A 21,522-nucleotide genomic window follows, 5' to 3' on the forward strand; every position below is an offset into this window, starting at 1 on the left:
GTATTTAATAATATTTATTTTGATCTGCTTTTATTTTAGCAAGCTTCAAGAAATATTGGCACATTTGATGTAGGAATGGAATTAGTGCTTGCTCTTCATCTGCAGCTTTCACAGCTCACGGCTATTACTTTAACATCTGGATTAGGTTTAGGCCTTGTTTAGCATCATTTTCTCAGCATTTTTCTTTCTTTGGATCATTAAGCTCAAGCAGTCACGTGCAGAGTGCTAACAGTGCAATTAGCTCGAGAGGCACGAGGACACAACCTCATTCATACTGTCTTAAAGATTTAACCTTAAGTGACCCTTTCCTCAGAAATTGAAAATCATCATTTTCTTTAAGCAGTTAATGTGAATGTCTGGCAACAGTTAGGGATGCATTGTACTTTCCAGCTCCCTACATATTTTCTGTGGATGCTGCATATATTAACGTTAAACAGAATCAGTGTTTGTCACTGTTGGAAGTTCTCACATCGTTCGGTGTACAAGACAAGAAGATTGCCATTAAGACTGTTCATTTATTTGACAATATTAACAGCAAACAGGTCATTTAAAAATCAGTGAAACAGAGTTGTAACAAGCTGAAAGTCAATTTTTGATATGACCACCTTTATTCTTCAAAACAGCCTTTCTCTTTTAGGCAAGCTATTTTGTAATTTCTTTAAATAGTCTTCAGGAATAGTTCTGCAGTTTCTTTTGTTCTTTTCCATGATTCAGTAATGTTGACACTGGGACTCTGGGGAGGCCAATCCATCACTTCTACCCAGATACGCTTTTACTGCACTGGCAGTGTGTTTGGGACCATTGTCATGGTGTCACTGGGACTGTTTCTGATGAGCCTTCAGCTGAAAGGCCAGATGCATCTGTCGAGTCATGCGTTAGGTCTTTTCTGGGTTTTTTCTTATTTCTTAAGAGTACGACTTACAGATAGTGTTTATCTGCTGTAGATGGTTTTTAGGCCTGAAATCTCTTCTTTTGTCTTCCACTTGTTCACTTTCCTCAATTTTTTAAGGACACACTGAGAAAACCATGCGAAGATGAGCCAAGTTTTCTGCTAGTAGCTCTTTGGGGCTCACAATACTGATGCAAAAATACTACTTTATGCCTCCACTATGGCGTTTATTTGTATATCCAACTAAAAAAAAAAGCTGCACATAACACCTTTCACGTTAGGTACCTTTTTCATGCTTGAATCACTCATGGTTCAGTGTTAATTGGCTTTAAAAAAAACTTTAAAAGGACTGGGCTGAAAATTAAAAAGCAACTAATGTCCAAAGAAGAACTTAAGAACCTTCAGAAATAGAACTATGGCTACACTTTAGAAAAAAATATATTAAAGTTTGGGTTCCTGGAAGAAAAATATAAAGTAATGGGTGATGGCTCAAGACTTTTACACCATGTATTTATGGTTTTAATATTAATTGTACTATGTCACTTTGGCTAACAGTATGGGAACAGAAGTGAAATGTATCAGTTCCTCAAATAAAACTGGAACAATGGTTCCAAACTTAAATGGGTACAACAGTAACTTGGGCTAGTTTGGGCTCATGATGACAGTCATGTTCGTGTTTAGCTGGTGGAATTTTCCAGTTAGCAAAAAACCCACAAAGTAAGTAAATGAAAAAACCTGGACACTGCAGCATATTTCATGTCAGTCCATCCAAGTAGCTGGCAAGTGAAGTGGCAGATGTCTGACTCATAAAGGTAAAGTCGGGGAATGGTTGTTGAGATATTTCCGTCTGGAGTAAAGTGGGTGTTACTGCCAGAAATGGAAAACTAACCACATATTTTACATTCCTTCTTCAGTCAGACCAAGAGGCCTAATAAAAACTGTAAAGTACTCAAACTGTGAGCATCATGAATCAGTAACAAAACCAGGCAATAAAGTTATGTTTTTACATTCATAAAAGTAGCAGCATTGCAACAGAATTAAACACTATTTTATCCTTAGCTTCTGCATGATTTATTCATTTATTTTTTTAGTAGTAAACTGCAAAACTGTTACATTGCAGTAGATTTTCAGTAGTTGCAATGTTCCCATGTTTCATAACTGTTGCACTATCCAGTGAGACGCGTCAGACGTTTATGTTGCAACTGATGTTATTTTCTAATACTGTGAGGATAATTTCACAGACCACAGACATCCTGTTTCTCTTGACCTAAATAAAATCATGTTACACCCCATAGACATCTAACTGCACACTCATGAGAGATCAAAGTTTCCGAAAATTAATGAAGCTTCTTATTCTGTATCTGTTTGCCAGAAAAGTTTCACCCATCTGGCCATTTGACAGTTATTTTCACTTCTTACGTCAGGCTTATTTTGATAAAAGCTTATTTAAACCCTTACAACTAAGTTCACATATGTCCAGTGACATAAACAGCAACATATTTTGCCCTCTAGCTCAGGGGAGCCATGCCACAGAGAACACTGCACTCTCTGTTTATCAAGATTCCTAACGCCACTATAATAAGACTCATGTGGATCTACTCTTCACAAGAGGAGCCTGGAAGAAAAAAACATGCACATCTCTATTTTTTTTTTTTTTTAAAAAGGGTTCTCAATTGTAGATGGGATGTGCTGCCGACCCATTAAGACCAGGCTTTTGAGCATGTTGTGGAAAGAGGATACATTCTGACTCCAGTTGGCAAAAATCCGACCGGAGCCAACCGACAGCATCACAGCCATGGAGCCATTTGTTGCAGTTTGAATTTATGCAATGAAAGAAGTAAGTGAGCATGTCTACACTTTTTCATTTTTATTCACACAAGGTTTTAAGATTGTCGCTACAGCCTGTAGGTGATGATCTTACTGTTTTGCCTTAACATGAGCTATCTTGTTTCTTAGAAATTTAATCTAGGGTGAGTCAGTGCTTGACTTACTTTTGTCAGTGTGCTGCTCAGTTTGATCCACTGATATAACTGTTGTCTAAGATTTGACAGGAGGAAGCTGTTTTGTGCATGACACAATATAATTTATCATAGAACTATTTATGTGAGGTTGATTTGCATCAAAGGTGATATAAGTTATTTATTTATTCATTTATTTTAACTCTTCTATAGGTGGAAAATAAAAATGTATAAACACGAATCTCTTCTGAAGAGCAATGAAGCACAGCAAGTTGTCACTGTCACAAAAACATCTGTGTCCTTTGCAATAACCAGCATCATAATTTGTAAGCAATTCTTTCTGATATTCCTACATTTTTTTCTGTCTTCCTTTAAATGTGCTGCTCTGAAATTTGATAGATTACACCCTCTTTTCTTTTATCTCTTTCTCCATTTCAAAGGTTTTATTATGCTTCACTTCTGTCCGAGTCAACTCAAAGCACAGCTCGGGACAACCCCCAACATTAAACACATTGTGGTTGGGAGGTGTTACACTTACACCACACTAGTTAACCCCAGCTTAAGGTAAATGTGGACTCATCTGTTGTCATGTCATAACATTTCCAGTCTTGATTGGGAATCAGTTTGCAGATTTGTCATAAATTCACAACTTATCTGTGATTTGAGTCAAGCCTCAGAGCTTGAAAGATCTGATTTGCTCCTAAAGGCCAGAGCAAAAGAGTTTGGGCTGTCACCGACAGCACATTATGAAGCTAGCGCTCAAGTACAAATGAAGGGAAGTTTTGATGTGGGGTTCAATAAATGATGTTCAGTGAGTTCCTTTCTTTTTATTGGTTTGACTTTTCTAGAAAGGATGAAAGAAGCTGAGACAAAGGCCATATACGTGCTTTGCAAAGAAATTTCATGGGAATTTCTAATATGTTTCACTGCTTACTTAAAGTATACAAAAACAAATCGCTATTGAGGCTATTCATGGCAGATTTAAAAGGCTGAGGCACTTGGATTACACTTTAGCAGTGTAAAGCACTGTTACTGAATTTTTGTTTGCATTTTGTTCATTGTGTAATTTCATAGTGTAACTGTTTACACAGTTGCCTAACAAGCAAAACATCCTTGTTTAATCCCAGGAGGAGACACTAATCTAACTGTGGTTGTGTCAGGAAGAACATCTGTGTAAAAATTTCACCGAATCAACTATGCAGAACTTCCTGATGAACCCTTGTGAATAAAGGAGCAGCCACAGTAACTGCTGGCTCTCCTTCCTTCCTTCTTTTGTTCATTTCAAAAAGAATCCCACATAAGTAATAAAACTTTAATTTTAGTTATTCCAAAGGGATGCAGGAGTTGAATGTCAACAAATCATTTAAAATGTACAGGTGAATCCAAATAAGACTCCTTTTTTCCCCAAATCATGACATAGATCCATCAAAGGCTGTTATTTTCATTATTGCTTAATCATACAGTTGTTTGCCATATTAATGCATCCAAGTTTACAAGGAAAGTGCCATTTAGTTCCACTGTATTCAAGAGAAGTCCTACATTTCAGTTCAGTTCAGTTCAACTTTATTTATATATTGCCAAATCACTACAACAATTCGACATGACTTATTTTGTAAGGTAAAGACCCTACAATAACAGAGAAAACAGAGAAAACCCCAACAATCAGACGAGCCTATGTTGGCAACTGTGGGAAGGAAAAACTCGCTTTTAACAGGAGGAAACCTCTGGCTCAACCAGGCTCACCACGACCGGTTGGGTGTGAGGGGAGGAAAACTGAACAAAGATCTGTGACAGATATACAGCCAATATCTCTAAAGCTGTGCAGTTCATGCCGAATTCATGTATACTGAAAAAAATAGCACGACAGGCCAATAATAAAAAAAACTTTGACTTTCAGCGAACTGTCCCTTTAAAAGCCACACATCTCAAAATAAAAGCTTAAAGTCATTTTCTGTTTTTTATGTGTAGGTATGACTGTGAGGAGATCTGGAGGCAGTTTGAGGAGGCTGTTATCAGTCATTCTTCTTGCAATGTGACCGTCGAGGATTATTTTCACATGTTTAACGCAATGCCACAAATCTGGCCCTGTGATAATGTGAGCTGTGTTGGCATTTTGATGCCTTATATATACATTCTTTTATTTATAGTAATATAATTATGCTACTTTAAATTCTAGTCTTTTTGTTAACCTGCTTTGTATTTACCTTTTTTTTCTTAGTTCCTCTTCTGGAGTAAAACCAGGACACTGATGCACAGCTATGCTGCAGTTTTTCGTCACTTCTGGACACTGGAAGATACGCTGGTTGGCTACATGTTCAACGATCTCATTTGGTGTGGCCAAGAAGAGGATTCTGGTAGACGTTTGTGTTTTGTTTTTTTGTGTTGTATTGTATTTTTTATTTTGTTTTGTTTCAACAAGAGAGAAATCATTTCCGATTGTGTAATTTGAATGATCAGAAATGAAAGGCTTTGACCTCTCCGAGGTTTGGTGCCACTGCATTAAATTGGTCCAAGTAAATTAAAAAAATATCAAGTAAATACTTGAATTTTACATACATATTAATATTAGAATTTTCTCTCACTATATATTATTGAACAACAATTCATAAAAAGATCATCATACCAGTGGTCAAGCTTTGTGGTGGTGGTGTGATGGAGCAAGGCTCCATCCTCTCCATCAGACAATCCTAAAGGAAGATTTCTGGCCATTAGTTGGCACCTTGAAGTTTAACCACATTTGAGTTACACAACAGCATAAGTCGAACACACCAGCAAAAACCAACAAGCAAAACAAAAAAATACAAGCATTTCATACTGGAAAATCCTCCAATGTGCTGAATTTAAACAATTCTGCAAAGAAGAGTGGACCAAAATTCCTTTATCACAACTGCTTGATTGCAGTTCTCGCAATTCTTGCAGAGTGTTGTGAAAAGTGCCTCCTTATTCATTTATTATCTGAAACGTAATTATGACAAATATGCAAATCGGGACCCTTCCTGGCAAAAACGTCTTTACAGCACTGTGTTTAAGATGGGCAGTGACGGTCAAGATGCTTATCAAAGCTGACTACCCGATCAAAAGCAACATTTCTGGCAGTTAGAAGAACTGAAAGTGAAATTGCATGGGCACAGATAAGAAGGACAGATACTTGGCTGCCATCCACGTCTTTATAACATTAATGCAGTCATAAAGGGCAGTTATTTCTGAGGTTTGAATGACATTTGCAACTGGATATCATCTGTATAAAAAAGTAGTATGAGATGGCTTCAAAGGTATTGATGATGTGTCCAAGTGAAAGCATAGACAAGGCAAATAAGATGGGCCTGAGGACCTAACCTTTGGGCACACCACAAGATAAAGTGGCAGAAGATGACACAAACTGAAAAGCAGATTCCCACCCAAGTTTTTAGTCTCTCAATCAGGAGACCATGATCAGCTGTGTCAAAGGCAGCAAAAGATCCAACAGTACAAAAACAGACTTTTCAACTGCATCGTTATGTAATAAAATTTTATTTCAAACTCTAGGAAGAGCTGTTTCTTAGAGCTGTATGAGTAAAGTGCATATGATGTTAATTAACATGTATCTAAAACATTATGTTTAGTTACAGCCACTCTAAGCTGGTTCTGGAGATAAAAGGCAAATTTATCAATATAAAATTCTGAGTGAGGTGATGGGCCAGCGCTGTGCTTTTTCAAAAGCGGATGAATAACAGCTTGTTCAAAGACCGTGCTATGATGATAGCATCACAAAGTTACTGCACATTTGTCAGCTGCACAGTCATGACGCAAATCTCCCTCTTCACCACAACACAAAGATGCGCTATTGGACTGAAATCTGGTGACTGTGGAGGCCATTTGAGTACAGTGAACTCATTGTTGAGTCCAAGAAGCCAGTTTGAGATGGTGGCTGCTGGCAGCACGATGGGCAGCATGTGATTGGCTGATTAGATTTGCATTAATGAGCTGAACAGGTGTATCTAATAAAGCAGCCAGTGAGGTGTTGAAGTTGGTAGCTTCAAGGTTTGATTCCCAATCTCAGCCTCTCCAGACGGTGAATTTGTATTCCCTGCTTTCATAGCCCCTTTATGAAATGTGTCTGGCACCCATATTCCAGTTTAGCTGTTTCACGTTACACTTTTAGATAAACAAAGCTAGCAAACTGCTGGGTGTAGATTCATAATTTCCACACAAGCATAAGAGTGGTATCAAACTCTTGCTTTAAACATCGCTACGTGGATTGAATGATGACAAATTAAGAAAGATTGTTTGGTAGCAACGGGATTCAGCAAAAGCATTCTAACTCAAATGTTTTACAGAACTTTTAAGACTTTTCTTATATAACTAGTCTTCTTGCATGTCATCACAGCACATGTCTTTCTTGAATATCTCATATCTCAAGTAATGACACTTGTGAATTTGACACAGGTTTTGATTTCAGCTCTTGTCCGGAGTGGTCGACCTGTCGAAGTCATCCGGTCTATTCCCTGTGGAGGCAAGCTTCACAAAATGTGAGTTTAATATCCAAACTCTGGAATGGCTCCATCTCTGATCTGCAAACAGCTGTGTTATTTATCATCTACCTTTCCAAAACCAGCACTGCTTTATTGCTCTTCTGTGATTTTCCTCATCCATTTGCTAGTTTGCAGAGATGGCGTGTGGCAACATTACTATCTTACTGAATGGATCTATTGTTAATGCCTTCAATAGGAAAAGGTAAGAAATAATGAATAATTCAGTAGGTTGGTGCAGTTTCTGAACTACATATTAAATCAATCTTTTTTCTCATGCAGCATGTTTGGAAGTGTTGAACTGGACAGTCTGGATCCACAAAGGGTGAATTATGTCAACATTAAGGTGGTGACCAGTCTAGACGGACCCCATATGTGAGGATAATAAAAGGATATTCTTGTATTTTAAAAAAGTAACTACTGATGAGTTCACATTGTCCAAATTCCATTAATTAGCACCTTAACTGCTAGGATGATAGGATGACATGTTATAAAGCTTGAAACCCTCAGTTACCCATCATTTATGACCTCACTATAGTTCAGTGACCAGAATATATTATCATGCAGTTGTATAACAGCAACACAGTTGAACTTAAATGAAAGTATAACTATTTTTCAGGGCGTGACAGCCCAAAGGTTGTCTTTATGTTTGGCAAATAACTGATATGATTTATTGCTTAGGGACATTGTTATCCTTTAAAGCTTGTGAATAGCAACCTATCAGAAAGTTGCAGTTGGCCTGAGAGGTTTGTGTTGTTGTTTTTTTCTTTGACAGAGAGTCATGTAGTCAAGGATCCATTGTAGACCTGATCCAAATCCTCCAATCCAGAGGCTTTCACTGGACCTGTACAGACAATGACCAGTACGTAATGTTCAGTGTTTGGAAGTTTCATGACATCAAAGTTAATTATGAATCTGGAATAGTGGTCTTAGATCAAAGCATCACATCATGTGACAGTTGTTAGTCATCAAGTGTGTTTTACTGCTCCTTTTTTACACAGAGATCCATGCCTTAACAGGAAACACTTTTGAAACCATCAATCAGTAACAGGTCTTTTTTCTTCACAGGACCTTGATGATCTTGCAATGCATCCGGAACCCGCAACACTCATCCTGCCAGACATGTGCAAACACTTTGTTAAACAGAAACGGCCTTACGTCTAATTAAATCACAGACTGCTGTAATATCTATATCTTTCAAAGTAAATCCAGAGTGCAAAAAAGGAACAATGAATACTGTAAACACTGTCATTCTTAGATAATACAGGCTTCTCAAAAATCTAACTTGAATAAAAAGCAGTGTGCATGTGTGTGTTTTGCGTACCCACTACACTTCACTGATCCCCACAAATCTGCAAGCAAAATGCAGCTGAAACCGGTGCTTCTCAACATGGAGAGGAGGAACTGATAATTTTACAGCCTTTAATGCTGCAAACAGACTCATCTGTCAGTACTGCTGTGACTTCATTAGAAATGTTAGTACATTTGTAGAATTAAAAGCTGCAAATTAATCACAGCATTACTGACTGTGCTCCAGTCCCCTCTGTCCTCTGAACTGTACTGATGCCATTTAATTAGCAGGGTTAGTGTGCTTTCTGAAGACAAGATTTCCTGTTTTACTGTCAGGGTTGTGTTAATTTAACTGAAAACTAGAGCTCTGTCATGTGTCTTACATGATGATGACCTGTATGTGGCCAGATATTCACAGCATAGAAAAAAAAAGCATATTTGATTTAACTGAGTTCAATAACCTCTTTTTTGACACAGGGTGCCTCAGCATTGTAATCTCTGAAACACCATTCTGTGCATCTATCTTTAAGGGATCACAAAGAAAATATAAAAAGCTATGAAGTTATTGCACTGTTTAATTGTGGTTTCATTATTAGCATTTTGTCTGTGTAGTGTGCTCAGTGTTCATTAAACAACCATTAACATGAGTTTTGTGATTTGTTTTGTTGTGTCACAGGAAGCTGCCAAGGCCATACTTTGGTGTTCATATAAGTATACATCCACAGTTTAACATATAATTGCATTTATCATCACTTTATGTGTGGTCCAAGGTAGAATTTCAGTAGACAATTCATGTCTGCCAATACACCCACAACAGGGATGACAAAGAGGTTTTCTGCATTCTTACACATTTCCTTTGAATTTCCTTCTTTGTACTCAAAGGTCATTGGCATTTCTCAACATGTTTATAAGTATCACTTATTCTGTGACATCTAAACTAGAGCCCATAACCATCTTACAGCAGATGATTGACATTTAACTGCTGCTATGAACGTTCTCATTAACCTACCTACCTACTTACACATTTTTGTGCATTTTGAATTAGTTTCACACTGAATGCCCATGAGAGGTTCATGCATTTAGTGCTGCAGCTACCACTGTAAGCAGAGCTTTAATTTAATTGTTCAATAAGGAGGAATGAATACCTCCTTACACCCCCAGACAGACTAGTAGTAGTAGTAGTCTGAGTATTTCAGGAACTCCTGATCCACTGGGATTTTAACACACAAACACCTCTAGAGATTACACAGAGTGATCGGAAAAACAGAAAATATCAAGATAGCAGCAGTTCTCGGGAATCCATCCTGTCTTGTGTCAACAGTTCAGGCTGCTGGTGGTGTTGCTGTAATGATGTGAGGGATATTTTTTGACAACTTTGTACCAACACTGTGCAACTTAGCACTGAGCATCACCTAAACTCCATATGTAAAGGGATGGGCAGCTCAAATAATCTTAGACTGGCTCCTTGAACATGACAGTGAGTTCACTGCACTCAAATGGTCTCCACAGTCACCAGAGCTCAGTCTAAAAGGGCACCTGTGGCATGTGGTGAAACAGAAAATTCAAATCATGGAAGTTGCAGCATCTGTGAGATGCTGTCATCACGATCTCAGAGGAATGTTTCCAGCATCTTGTTGAAAGTATGTCATGAAGAATGAGGGCAGTTCTGAATTCAAACAGTGCAAAACCCAGCACAAGCAACATGTAGCCTAATTGTGCTGTCAGAGTTAATCTCGTTAAAATGACATTAACGCCATAACCGCATTAACACGTCAAATCTCCTTTAGCGAGTTAACGCGGATCGCATATGCGAGGGCTGCACGGCGTCAACGCGTTAGCGCCGTGCAGTACCTCCCACGTCTGATGAAATCTCACAAGTGTTAGCTTTTTTTTTGATACCAAGGTTGTTTACACAGAGTTTGTGATTGCAGAGAAATAGTCGATTCATTTTGGGCAAGAAGCTCAGAAAGCGCTTTGAGGCTTAACAGGTTAAATAAAGTAGCTTTAGACTTTGGCATTAATTCAGAGAGCACAGAAATACCATTAATCAAGGAAGAGATAAAGCTGAGTAAAAAAATTCATTAAATGTTTTTATGAATGAAATGCTATTTTTGTTGGATTATACCACTACTACTAAACAGTAAATACTCCTGAGATTAGAGAGGGTTTATACTGGAATTTTACTCCTCTAGAATTGTTCTTGGAATGTTTTTGTTGTTTCTTAAAGAGCGTACAGACCCGTAAAGCCTGGATGAACTCAGAGATTTTCACAAATGTTTTTGTTTTTAATTGTTTACTATGAAATGACTAAGTGTTTCTTCAAAACCCTCTTTGTGTGTTTATAGTATGCAGATGCTGCCTGTGGTGATGTCACGACAATGCTAAGCGGATCCACTACCAAACCATTTGATCCTGAAAGGTAGGACTGCTTCTGCTTCTCTAATGCTTTTAGGACTTTTAGTGAGAAACGTTAAGAAATGTATTTTCTTTTAATAATAATTAGAGCCACCAATGTAACACTGGCATATGCGCTAAGTTTTAAGCTAAGTTATCGCAAGGATTTGCTCTAAACTGTACTTAGTTCTTTTTAATCAATTTATTTTTCCACAATTGTTTTCAATGACTAGGTGCAAAAGAATAACTTTTGTGTCTGCCTTGTCATCGTAGATTATGAAAAGTGCTATTAAAAAACAGTTATTATTGTCTTTGTTGCACAAGGTCAAAGGCTGTTGTAAAAAACATGTTCTTGCTTTACAAACCAAGTCAGATTTAAATGTTTCCGTCTCCACTTGGAGTCATTTTGATGCTGCTTCCTTTGGGCTTTATCTCTATGGTCCAGTTTTGCTTTGAGGTTACATGAGAAGAAATTTTCTTTTATATCTCAGTCACACTAGAGTAAAAAGAGGACAGCGTCTAGGAAATAATTACATGGATTGACGGTTGAGGACGCATAGCCCACAACCTCTGGGGGACCAATTTTGATTGAAAGGCAGTTGCAAAGGTCACCTGCTGGTGGCTGACCTGACTCTAAACAGTCACAGACTCAGACAGATTGGCAAAGGTTTGCAAATAAGTATCACCTAACTTATGAACACAGACGGATTTTCACCAAACTGCAGTAAGTCTGTCTCTTTCCAATAGAGGACTCAACTCACCTGTTTGCCTAAGGGTTTTGTTCTGGATTCCTATATAAAAGCAAGGCTGACTGGACTCTGCATGTAAGTAGTTAATGTAAATTTTTTGCTGCTTTGCTGCTTTGAAGATGGCAACTAGCAGGAAGCGGTCACAGACCCAGTCCTTATCTTCAAAGCAATCATTTTAAAAGCAGCAAGACTGAAAGATTATTGTAGACAGTCACAATACCGTTTGTGGTTTGAATTTTTTATTTGTTTTTTTTTTCTCTTCAGTATTTTTGCAAGCATTGAGGTGACGAGGCTTAAAGCCCACAGCGTCAGTAGCCTGAATGTTGTTATGGTCTTGAAGAAGAACGGCAAGTAAGATTTCCTCTTTTTACACAAATCTGTCATCACAGTGTTGTCCTTTATTTGTTTGATTTAAATCAGTGAAGCCAATCGGTGCATGAATGTTTTAAAACTGATCCTACGTTCACTGCTTCTGTTCCATTTCTGTTTCTAACATCTTCAGATCAGACTGTACAAATGCATCCTTGAAGAATTTACAGAATGAGTCAGATCCAAACATAACATACATATGCAAAGTGTCTGAGGGGTTGAGCAATGCGGGTCCCAACCAGAGATAACGTGTGGAGCCTGCTGGTGAACATGTCTGATTATATCAGACACAATACACAACACCACTGAGTATTTTTTTACATGTGAAATATATTTGTCTAATCAACATCTCTAATACTGCTGCTATCGCCTGGTTGGCAGAATATGCAGTATTTTAAAAATAAAATCTTAACATAGAAGGTTGTAAACTTTATTTAGACTCCAAAGTGTAACACTGACTGTTGTGTAATCACATCCTGATCCCTCACCAAGTGCACCATGTCTTTGTTGTTTTCTAGTCATTTTAAAGTCTGTGCAGCAGGAATAATTTAAAAAATGTATGCCGTACTGTGCAGAAGTCTTGAGACTCCCCTCATTTATTCATTTTGGTTCCAAGAAGGGAGAATTTCTCTTTATTTCTTCAGCAATAATTTTCCAGACTTTCTGGAGGCCTGTCAGAGTTTTTCTTTGGACATACTTTGGAACCACTTACTAACAGTGATGCTTCAAGCATAAAAAAGCCACCTTAAGTCAGGGGATGAGCTGGTGTATGTCTGTGGGGTGGGCAATGTGTCCTTAAGAATTTGAGGAACCTGGACAAGTGGAGCACAAAAGAAGACAAAAGAAGTGACATGCTGCATTTCAGCAAGTGATGTTGGGGATGTTGTCAACATTGTGGAAATATTAACACAAAAAATTACCGGCAAACTTTGTGTCTGATTGGTGATAGTTTCATTTTACAGCCTGACAATGATCCCAAACACACTGCTGATGCAGTAAAAGCATACCTAGATATAAAAACATATCTCCCTAGAGCCCAAACCTCAACATTATTAAAGCAGCGTGGCAATCTTGACAGAGAACAAAATGAAAGGCAGGCATCATTCAAAGAAAAGCTTTGAATGTCCTTGAAGAAGCCTTGAAACTTTTCCTGGAGAGTATTTAAAGAAATAACAAGTAGCTTACCTAAGAGAGTTCAGGTTGTGTTGAAGAATGAAGGTGGTCATTCCAAATATTGACTTTCAAAGTCATTAGAATTGTAAAAACTCTTGCCTTATATATTGTATTTGAATGTATGATGTATTTATCTAAAGGTTACATTAAAGGTTACATTACATTATAATTAATGCAAAAAGGGTGTAAGTGAAAGCAGTTGACATTTAAAGTTGTAAATGTAGCAGAATGAATACCATACTTTCATATTGTTAATCACCTTTTTGTGGCCAGTCACTCCCATCCAGATAAGATTATCTGTTTACCCTATTTTAGAAGTTGATATGCGTGTTTTTGTAGGAACTCGCCCAGTAAATGCAGCTCCTTGGCTTAAATGTCAGATGGATTTATATATACATATGTCAGATGGTTGGTATATTACAGTGTGTGCTAAAAGTGAAAGTGAAAGCAGTTAACCTTTTATTTTAAGTTGTAAAGATCTAAACTAAATCCATGGAAGGCTTCATAATAACAGTGTTAATGGAGTGGATGAGCACACTGACAGGTTGGACAAACAAGGCCTAATGATGCAGTCAATGTCAACATGGAGCAGAAGTGTTTGCAGCATTTAATTTGGACACAGCATCTTATTTGTACACTGGACCATAAGTAATAATAATGCCTTGCTGATATATATGGTTCCAGCTTTCAGTAGATGAATAAAACCAGGTTTGTAATGTCAAATATAAGCACAATATTTTCCATGTTTATTTTTTGTATGCAGAGCAATGAAAGGGTTAAATGGGCTAAATTAAAACCAAGTTTATTGTTGCAAAGAAGTGATGTGGCATCACAGCGCGCAGGAAACACGCCTGGTGAGACGAAGGAGGAACCAGGACCGGAGTCACCCCACAGTGCCCGAAGCCTCCAGGTGATGCATGCCCCCGAAGCTCACAGGTCATCAGAACATCGTCAGGTGAAGTGGTCTCCACCTAGCAAGGAGAAGGAGTGGCTCCAGTTTGATGAAGACGTTGATACCATCTTGCAAGCAACTGCCAAAGGTTGAACAACACATAAATACAATGACCACAATGATAGTACACCTAGCTGTAGAGAGGTTTGGACAAGAGGAGAAGCGGACAGCAAAACCTCTTTACACCTTGAACAACAAAGCCAACAAGATACATCAGCTAAGGCAGGAACTGAAGAGCCTAAGGCAGCAGCTCAAGATGGCGAGTGAAAAGGAGAGGGGACCCCTTGCAGAATTACGTAGCATAATCCGCAAGAGGTTATTGACCTTGAGAAGAGCTGAGTGGCACAGGAGGAGGAGGAAGGAGAGAGCCAGGAGGCGAGCCAGCTTCCTAGCGAATCCTTTTGGGGTCACAAAACAGCTGCTAGGAGAGAAGCGCAGTGGGCATCTTGTCTGCCCTAAAAGCGAGGTCGATCACTACCTCAAGGAGACCTACAGTAATGAATGTAGAAAGCAAGATCTTGGTCTGTGTCAAGCCCTGATCAACCCATCGCCACCAGTGCAGGAATTTGATGGGGAGGAGCCCAGCTGGAAGGAGATCCAGGAAATGAGCAAGAGAGCTCCATTCTGGGGCCCTGTGGGGTACCTTACAAAGTTTACAAGAACTGTCCGAGGCTACGGACTAGACTCTGGAAAATCCTGAGGGTGATTTGGAGGAGGGGCAAAGTAGCAAACCAGTGGAGACAAGCGGAGGGTGTGGATCCCAAAGGAGGAAAGGTCCAAAAACATCAATCAGTTCCGGACCATCTCGTTGCTGAGTGTTGAAGGGACGGTTTTCTTTAGTGTTGTCGCTAAGCAACTGACAGAATATCTTCTGAAGAACTCTTACATGGATAACTCAGTCCAGAAAGGAGGGATCCCGAAGGTTCCAGGGTGCCTGGAGCATACAGGCGTGGTCACACAGCTCATTAGGGAAGCCAGGGAGAACAAAGGGGACCTGGCAGTACTATGGCTCAACCTCACAAATGCCTATGGATCTATACCCCATAAGCTGGTAGAACAGGCACTGAACCAGTACTATATCCCGGAAAAGCTCAGGAACCTTATCCTGGACTACTACGCCGACTTCCACCTGAGAGTCTCTTCCGGAACAACAACTTTCGACTGGCATAAACTTGAAAATGGGATCATCACTGGATGCACGATCTCGCCCATCCTTTTCGCTCTTGCCATGAACATGTTGGTTAAATCTGCAGAAGTCCAGTGTAGAGGGCCACTCACTAAGTCTGGAGTCAGGCAGCCACCCATCAGAGCTTTCATGGATGAGCTGACGGTGACAACTACATCTGTTCCAGGGTGCAGGTGGATACTGAAGGGTCTTGAGGAGATGATTTCTTGGGCACGCATGAGGTTCAAACCCACCAACTTGAGGTCTCTTGTGTTCTGTGGTCTCTTGAGGAAAGGTTACTGATAAATATTTGTTTTCACTAGGCACCATCAAGATACCATCACTTGCTGAGGTGCCCATGAAGAGCCTAGGTAAGGTATTTAACTGTAGCCTGAAAGATGCAGCCTCCATACAAGCGACCAACAAAGACCTCGAGACCTGGCTTGCTGCAGACGATAAATCTGGCCTTCCTGGCAAGTTTAAGGCCTGGATTTATCAGCATGGAATTCTGCCCCGAATTTTGTGGCCCCTCTTAGTGTACGAAGTTCCCATCTCAACAGTGGAAGGCTTCGAGATGAGGAAAAGCGAGTTTCTGCACAGGTGGTTGGGACTGCCACGAAGCCTGAGCAGCATCACTCTGTGTGGTTATAACAACAACAACAACAAGCTGAAGCTCACCTTTAGCAGCCTAAGTGAGGAGTTCATGGTGAGTCAGTCCAGGGAGCTGCTCCAGTATGGGGAGTTCAGTGACCCCCGGGTCGCCCTGGGTGGAATAGAGGTTAGGACGGGGCGGAAGTGGAGAGGTGCTGAGGCTGTAGACATTGCAGTATCAAGGCTACAGCAAAGGGTGCTGGAGGGTACAGTGGCCCAGGGGAGAGGTAGCAGGGTAGCAGTAGAACACCTAACTATGACAAGGCACGAGGAAAAGAGAGGCGGTCGCTGATCCTTGAGTAGGTGCGAGCAGGAGTTGAGGAGAAGCGAGCCAGCCAAATGGTGCAATTGAGGCAACAGGGGGCTTGGACAAGATGGGAGCAAGCTGTAGAGCGCAAGGTCACATGGAATGAGCTGTGGAAAGCTGAACCCCAGCGGATAAAATTCCTGATCCAGGCGGTATATGATGTGCTACCAAGTCCATCGAATCTCTTCACGTGAGGGAAGGTGGAGACACCAGGCTGTCTTCTTTGTCAGAAGAGAGGAACCCTAGAGCACATTTTAAACTGCTACCCGAAAGACCAGAAACCCCCAATGACCCCAGGTAACATTACTGATGATGTGTCCAGGGGCACCAGAGGGTGTATCATCAAGTGCTTATGTGAGTGGACAAAACTGTCTTAGTGTGTGTATGTTTCAGAGCTACTTTGAAAGCATAGCTTTGCAAGCTGTAATTGATTTGACACAGGAACAGGTTGAACTAGTGTTACAGAGTATAGCATGGTGGAAAAGGATGGAGAGAATCCCCCACTAAGCTTTTGGGTTGGCATTACTTTAGATTTTGTTTTGTATTAATTGCATGCTTTAGTGTTTCTTTGTGTTTGATGTGAGGTGTGGGCCACACCCATGTGGGAGTGGAGATTCTACTCTAGTCCAGCTGCCAGCTATTTGGAGTTGAATACAGCAGCTGACTGGGGAGGATTGGAGCCCTTCTCTATAAAGGGGAGAGGAAACAGGAAGTAGGTGTTGTCGTTGTTTTTTTAGTAGGACACTGGTGTAGCAGGGAAGCCTCGAAGATCCAGGATGAAGTGTGCACATTTTAACGGAAAAGATTTTTAACCTGGTCTGGTTTTGCTTTTAAAATAATCTGAGGATGTTGGAGGGAGGACTCATTTTTATTGGGATGTGAGTGGATGTGCTGGGAGGCAGGAAAACAAACACTGGACTGGAGACTCTCTGTGCCCCTGACAAGGAAACTGGACCAGTTTTGGGGAAGTTCCAGCTCCCAGGATGTGATGTGGAGACCCAGCCTCGAACGAAGTCAGGCCTGAAAAGGTGGGTGGCAAGCCTTTTTGAGGAAGATGCAGGATTGGTACGTTTTGGCTGCTTGTTCTTCCAAGTGACCACCTTTCCCCTGTTTGTAACCAGGCTAACAACCCTGACCGCAGTGGCTTTGGGCCTTGGATTCCTGGCCAGAGTTGTGTCTTCAGCCAGTAGTTTTACCCGGAGAAAGAACAAATAAATCTTGTGTAACCCATTACAGTGTGCGTGTGGTGGTTCGTTACTGGTCAATATTAGAGCTACTACTTTCTTGTATGGAGGCCATTTTGGGCCTTACGTAACACTAGAATAAAACTACACTGAGGACAAATTCCTCATCTTTAAAGTATTTACCTCACAGGTAAGGAAGGCCTTTAGCTTGGGGATTCTTCTTTAGAATCCTCCTGAAACAAGATGGGACTCTCCAAGTATCTATGCATTGGGAGCAGTGTCAGCAAAGTCTCGTGTGATTTTCTTTGAGCATAAATTCAAGTCAACATGAAAGTGAAATTCATTAAGTAAATCCAAACACATTCAATTAAATAATTAGAAAATAATAGAATTTCCTCTCATTAAGTTTATTTCCTATTTTTAAATAGTTTCAATCATAGATTAGAGAACCTTTTGGAAAACACAGCATGTTTGTTATGTGCCAAGAGATGTGGCTTTGCTTTTGTGTTCTTTTTATCTTTCAGGTGTCAAGCCTCCACCTATTGGCCAGTTCAAAGTTTATTGGCATGTGTCTATTGGCTGGTCTGGGCACAGTTGGCCAATCACTCTCCGGGGATAACTACAAATCAGCAGCTCCCTGGCCAGCTGGTGGCTGCTGGCTTCTGTCTTATGACAAACATTTGTGTGAAGGCTTCTGTGTATTTTGAGAGTGTGTGGTGGGAGGCTGGACAGGTAAGCTGAGGTACCCTATATACTGGCTGCAGAGTTTAATCTGTTAGACACACTAGGTCAGCGGTCCCCAACCCCCGGGCCTCGGACCGGTACCGGTCCGTGAGTCGTTTGGTACCGGGCTGCGAGAGTTGAGGCTCAGGTGTGAAATGTACGGTTTTCAGGGGTTTTTTCGGTTTTGAGCATTATTTTGTTATCGTTTTTATCGTTGGGTCTTTTCACGTGTGTTATGAATAAATCTTCTTTTTTCGGTACCGGTGCTAGTTTTATTTTGTTGTATTTATCCGCGACACCTTAAAGGCCGGTCCGTGAAAATATTGTCGGGCATAAACCGGTCCGTGGCGCAAAAAAGGTTGGGGACCGCTGCACTAGGTTATCCAGTTGATGCCACTTTTGTATGTTGTTACTGACCTTTTGTCGAGTAGCTAGGTAGGCCTTTTGTTTTGCATTTTTGTTTTAGTTAGGCCCTGGAAGCTATCGACCTCTTTTTGTTTTATTAATTTCTTTGATTTGGCTCAACCGCCCACTCTTCCCCCCCCCCCACCCTTTTCTTTTGTTAAGTTTTACTATCAAGGCAAGCTACCAATAAATCCTGCCTAATTCTTAACTTCCTGTTGTCCTCCTTTATTGATTGTGGTTGTCTGGTGTTGCTGTCTCCTTCCTGCCTTTGCCTCCACCATGGTGGGGGCTCGTCCGGGATCTTTTTATGCTAAAAAGAAATTCATTCCACTGGTTGAGCATAGTAGTGGTAATGTCATGGTCCAAGTGTCCTTTGCTGCTTCAGGACTTGGATAACTTGGCATAACTGATGGAACCATGACTTCATCAGAAAATCCCAAAAGAGAATGTGTGGCCATCAGTTGGCACCTTGAAGTTCAACACTGCAGTAAAATGCAACAAGCAAAACAACAATAACAAAAAACCAAGTTTAAAAAAACCTTACAACTGATATTAAAATTTGTGTGATGATTTTATATGCAAGTATGACAAATACGCAAATCAGGAAGGTAGCAAACATACTGGACAATGTTGCACAGAAGAGAATAAACAAGTTTGTAACACACAGTCAAGGTGCTTACCAAAACTGACTGCCTAATCAAAAAGCAAAATTTCTCACAGTTTAAAGAACTGAAAGCATTATTGCATGGGCACGGATAGTGTAAGGAAGAGGACTCCCTTACTATTATTTATATTATTATCTTTATAGCACTTTAGGAGCACACCTTCCACTTTATTAAAAGCACCTTATCAAGCACTTTATTTAGCATAGCACTTTAAGCATGGACTTGCACAGAAGAACGTTTGCACACAAGAAGTTTAATTATTTTTTGAATATTTATCGGGAATTTTAAAATCAGTTGGTAGCCTTGTTTCAGGTCCTGCACAGCTGCTCCTCATCAAGGAATGTGGTGTTGTCTGTGAAAAGGAATGGTGATTGAGAGAAAATAAGGTTTACCAGGGAACTAATGCAAATGTGTGTGTGAAAAATCTAGAATTATAGGGGGTGCAAAGAAATGATTGTAAGATGTGATTACTCACCTTCTTTCCTGTGTTGTCTCCAAGGTGTTTGGGCAAATGTTTCCCCAGGGGTCCAGACACCATTTAAAGGTTCTGGGAGAGACACCATGGGTTAAGGGAGTGTGTGGTAGTGTTGGCACTTGTCTGCTTCTTGCCCGTTGGCCCTCGACCCATATTTTCAACATGAAACTCTCATTACTAAACAAACTTATCATATTTTGTTTTTTAGTGAAGTGGCTTTGGGCTGCAAAGGTGTATGGAGGCAGTCCTCGGACCATGCAAATTCTAAGACTCTTCTTTTTGCATGCTGGAGGAGAGTGGGTGGCTTTCTGATGAGGTAAGCGAAGCGTGGTGGTGTGTATAAATCTTTTTTTGTCAATACAGCTCATTGATGCATACCTGCACTGCCTGATTAGGAAACAAAAGGCAAGTAAGAATTATGTACACCCAGTTATTTCAGAAAAAATGTTTTATTAAAGTTTTAGAACTTTTTGAAACTCTTACATTTTTCAGAAACCTGTGTATCAGTTGTCTTGCATTGCTTCAACCTCACTGATTTCTGGGCAGTTTAAATGTGTCAGCAAGGTAATGGAGATGTTATACAGGTAGTACATGTTACGTTAATGAATCTAAACCTTTATAAACTTGCGTAAAAACATTCCACAGATGTTGTTTCCAGCTGAGGACATTTGGTTGTGCCCACTGAATTTTGGTGCACACTGGATCCTTATGGTACGTTTTCCCACTTCATGTGATATTTTTTATTTATTTATTTATAAGCAGAGATGGGCAGTAACGCGTTACTTGTAACGCGTTACTGTTATCCGATTACTTTTTTCAAGTAACGAGTAAAGTAAGGGATTACTATTGCAAAAACGGTAATTAGATTACCGTTATTTTCCCGTAGGAATGCTGCGTTACTGCGTTACTAAAACTGTGATTTTTTTGCAAGAATGTCTCATGACAGTGACGTAAGCAAGTGCGACGTTCGTGACAACAGCTGTCTGCAGATCAACAGTGGATAATATATTGAGTGCGGGAGAGAGTATGAGCATGCAGCGTTTAAAGCGTGGAAATACTGACCTTACTTTAAGTTTGATTCCATAAAAAGTGACAAAAACATTAGCATCTGTTGTGCGTGGGAAGAAAACTTCTTTTTACAGCGAAAAAACCCCTCCCTAAACTTCCAAGCAAGCACAGAGTGCGCAACAACGTAATGGGAAATTCACAGAGAAACTCGCGGATTCTTCCACTGACCGCTGCGGCACACCTGCACCAGGGTAAACCTCCGCCTACCCAACTCCTGCTTTACAGGTGAAAATAGAGCAAAAGGACCGCTAGTCTTTGATTTTATTTATTTTCTGCTGTGTTTTACTTGCATCTATTTGAAAGAGTGAGTGTAAACACAAAAAAAAAAAATCAATTATGTGCTGGAATGTGCAGAAAATAGGTTTAAATATTAAACAAATTTCTTCCAGTCAGAGAACGTTGCATATAATTAAATTTTTGCTTGATGCATAAAGTTAAAAGATTAAAACTAATAAAACAAGTTTTAAAAAGGGACCTTTCTATTTGATTACATTTTGTATGATGGATTATGTAGAAAAAGTAGAATTGGGCTGAAAGATCTATCGCTTTATCACCTATTTGGGTTGTAAATCGTGTTTTTAAAAAGTAACTAAGTAA

At 39.9% G+C, this 21,522-nt stretch overlaps 1 protein-coding gene and 1 long non-coding RNA gene across 2 annotated transcripts; both read left to right on the forward strand.

The window, feature by feature from the left end:
• The first annotated feature begins 2,419 nt into the window (after positions 1–2,419).
• Positions 2,420–9,294, forward strand: LOC146380514 (ADP-ribosyl cyclase/cyclic ADP-ribose hydrolase 1). The gene is made up of 10 exons (XM_084939658.1): positions 2,420–2,726; positions 3,061–3,173; positions 3,288–3,411; positions 4,816–4,942; positions 5,066–5,201; positions 7,273–7,355; positions 7,487–7,560; positions 7,638–7,730; positions 8,131–8,217; positions 8,424–9,294. Exons 2-10 carry the CDS (start codon positions 3,074–3,076, stop codon positions 8,521–8,523), a joined length of 924 nt encoding a protein of 307 aa, XP_084795784.1. The 5' UTR covers positions 2,420–2,726; positions 3,061–3,073; the 3' UTR covers positions 8,524–9,294.
• Positions 9,295–10,989: 1,695 nt separating this feature from the next.
• Positions 10,990–20,513, forward strand: LOC146380515 (uncharacterized). The gene is made up of 4 exons (XR_014801315.1): positions 10,990–11,064; positions 11,787–11,863; positions 12,053–12,139; positions 18,114–20,513. It is a non-coding gene; the product is annotated as an uncharacterized LOC146380515 (long non-coding RNA).
• The last annotated feature ends 1,009 nt before the right edge of the window (positions 20,514–21,522 follow it).

The sequence above is a fragment of the Perissodus microlepis genome, chromosome 9, assembly GCF_051167445.1.
Source record: "Perissodus microlepis isolate ML-2025 ecotype Zambia chromosome 9, ASM5116744v1, whole genome shotgun sequence".
Lineage (NCBI taxonomy): Eukaryota > Metazoa > Chordata > Actinopteri > Cichliformes > Cichlidae > Perissodus > Perissodus microlepis.

Excerpts from the sequence above, each read along its gene's own strand:
- LOC146380514 (XM_084939658.1), top strand. The coding sequence starts at position 3,074 with ATGTATAAACACGAATCTCTTCTGAAGAGCAATGAAGCACAGCAAGTT. Across the intron at positions 4,943-5,065 it reads AAATCTGGCCCTGTGATAAT|TTCCTCTTCTGGAGTAAAAC; the intron begins GTGAGCTGTGTT and ends TTTTTTTCTTAG. Across the intron at positions 7,561-7,637 it reads AATGCCTTCAATAGGAAAAG|CATGTTTGGAAGTGTTGAAC; the intron begins GTAAGAAATAAT and ends TTTCTCATGCAG.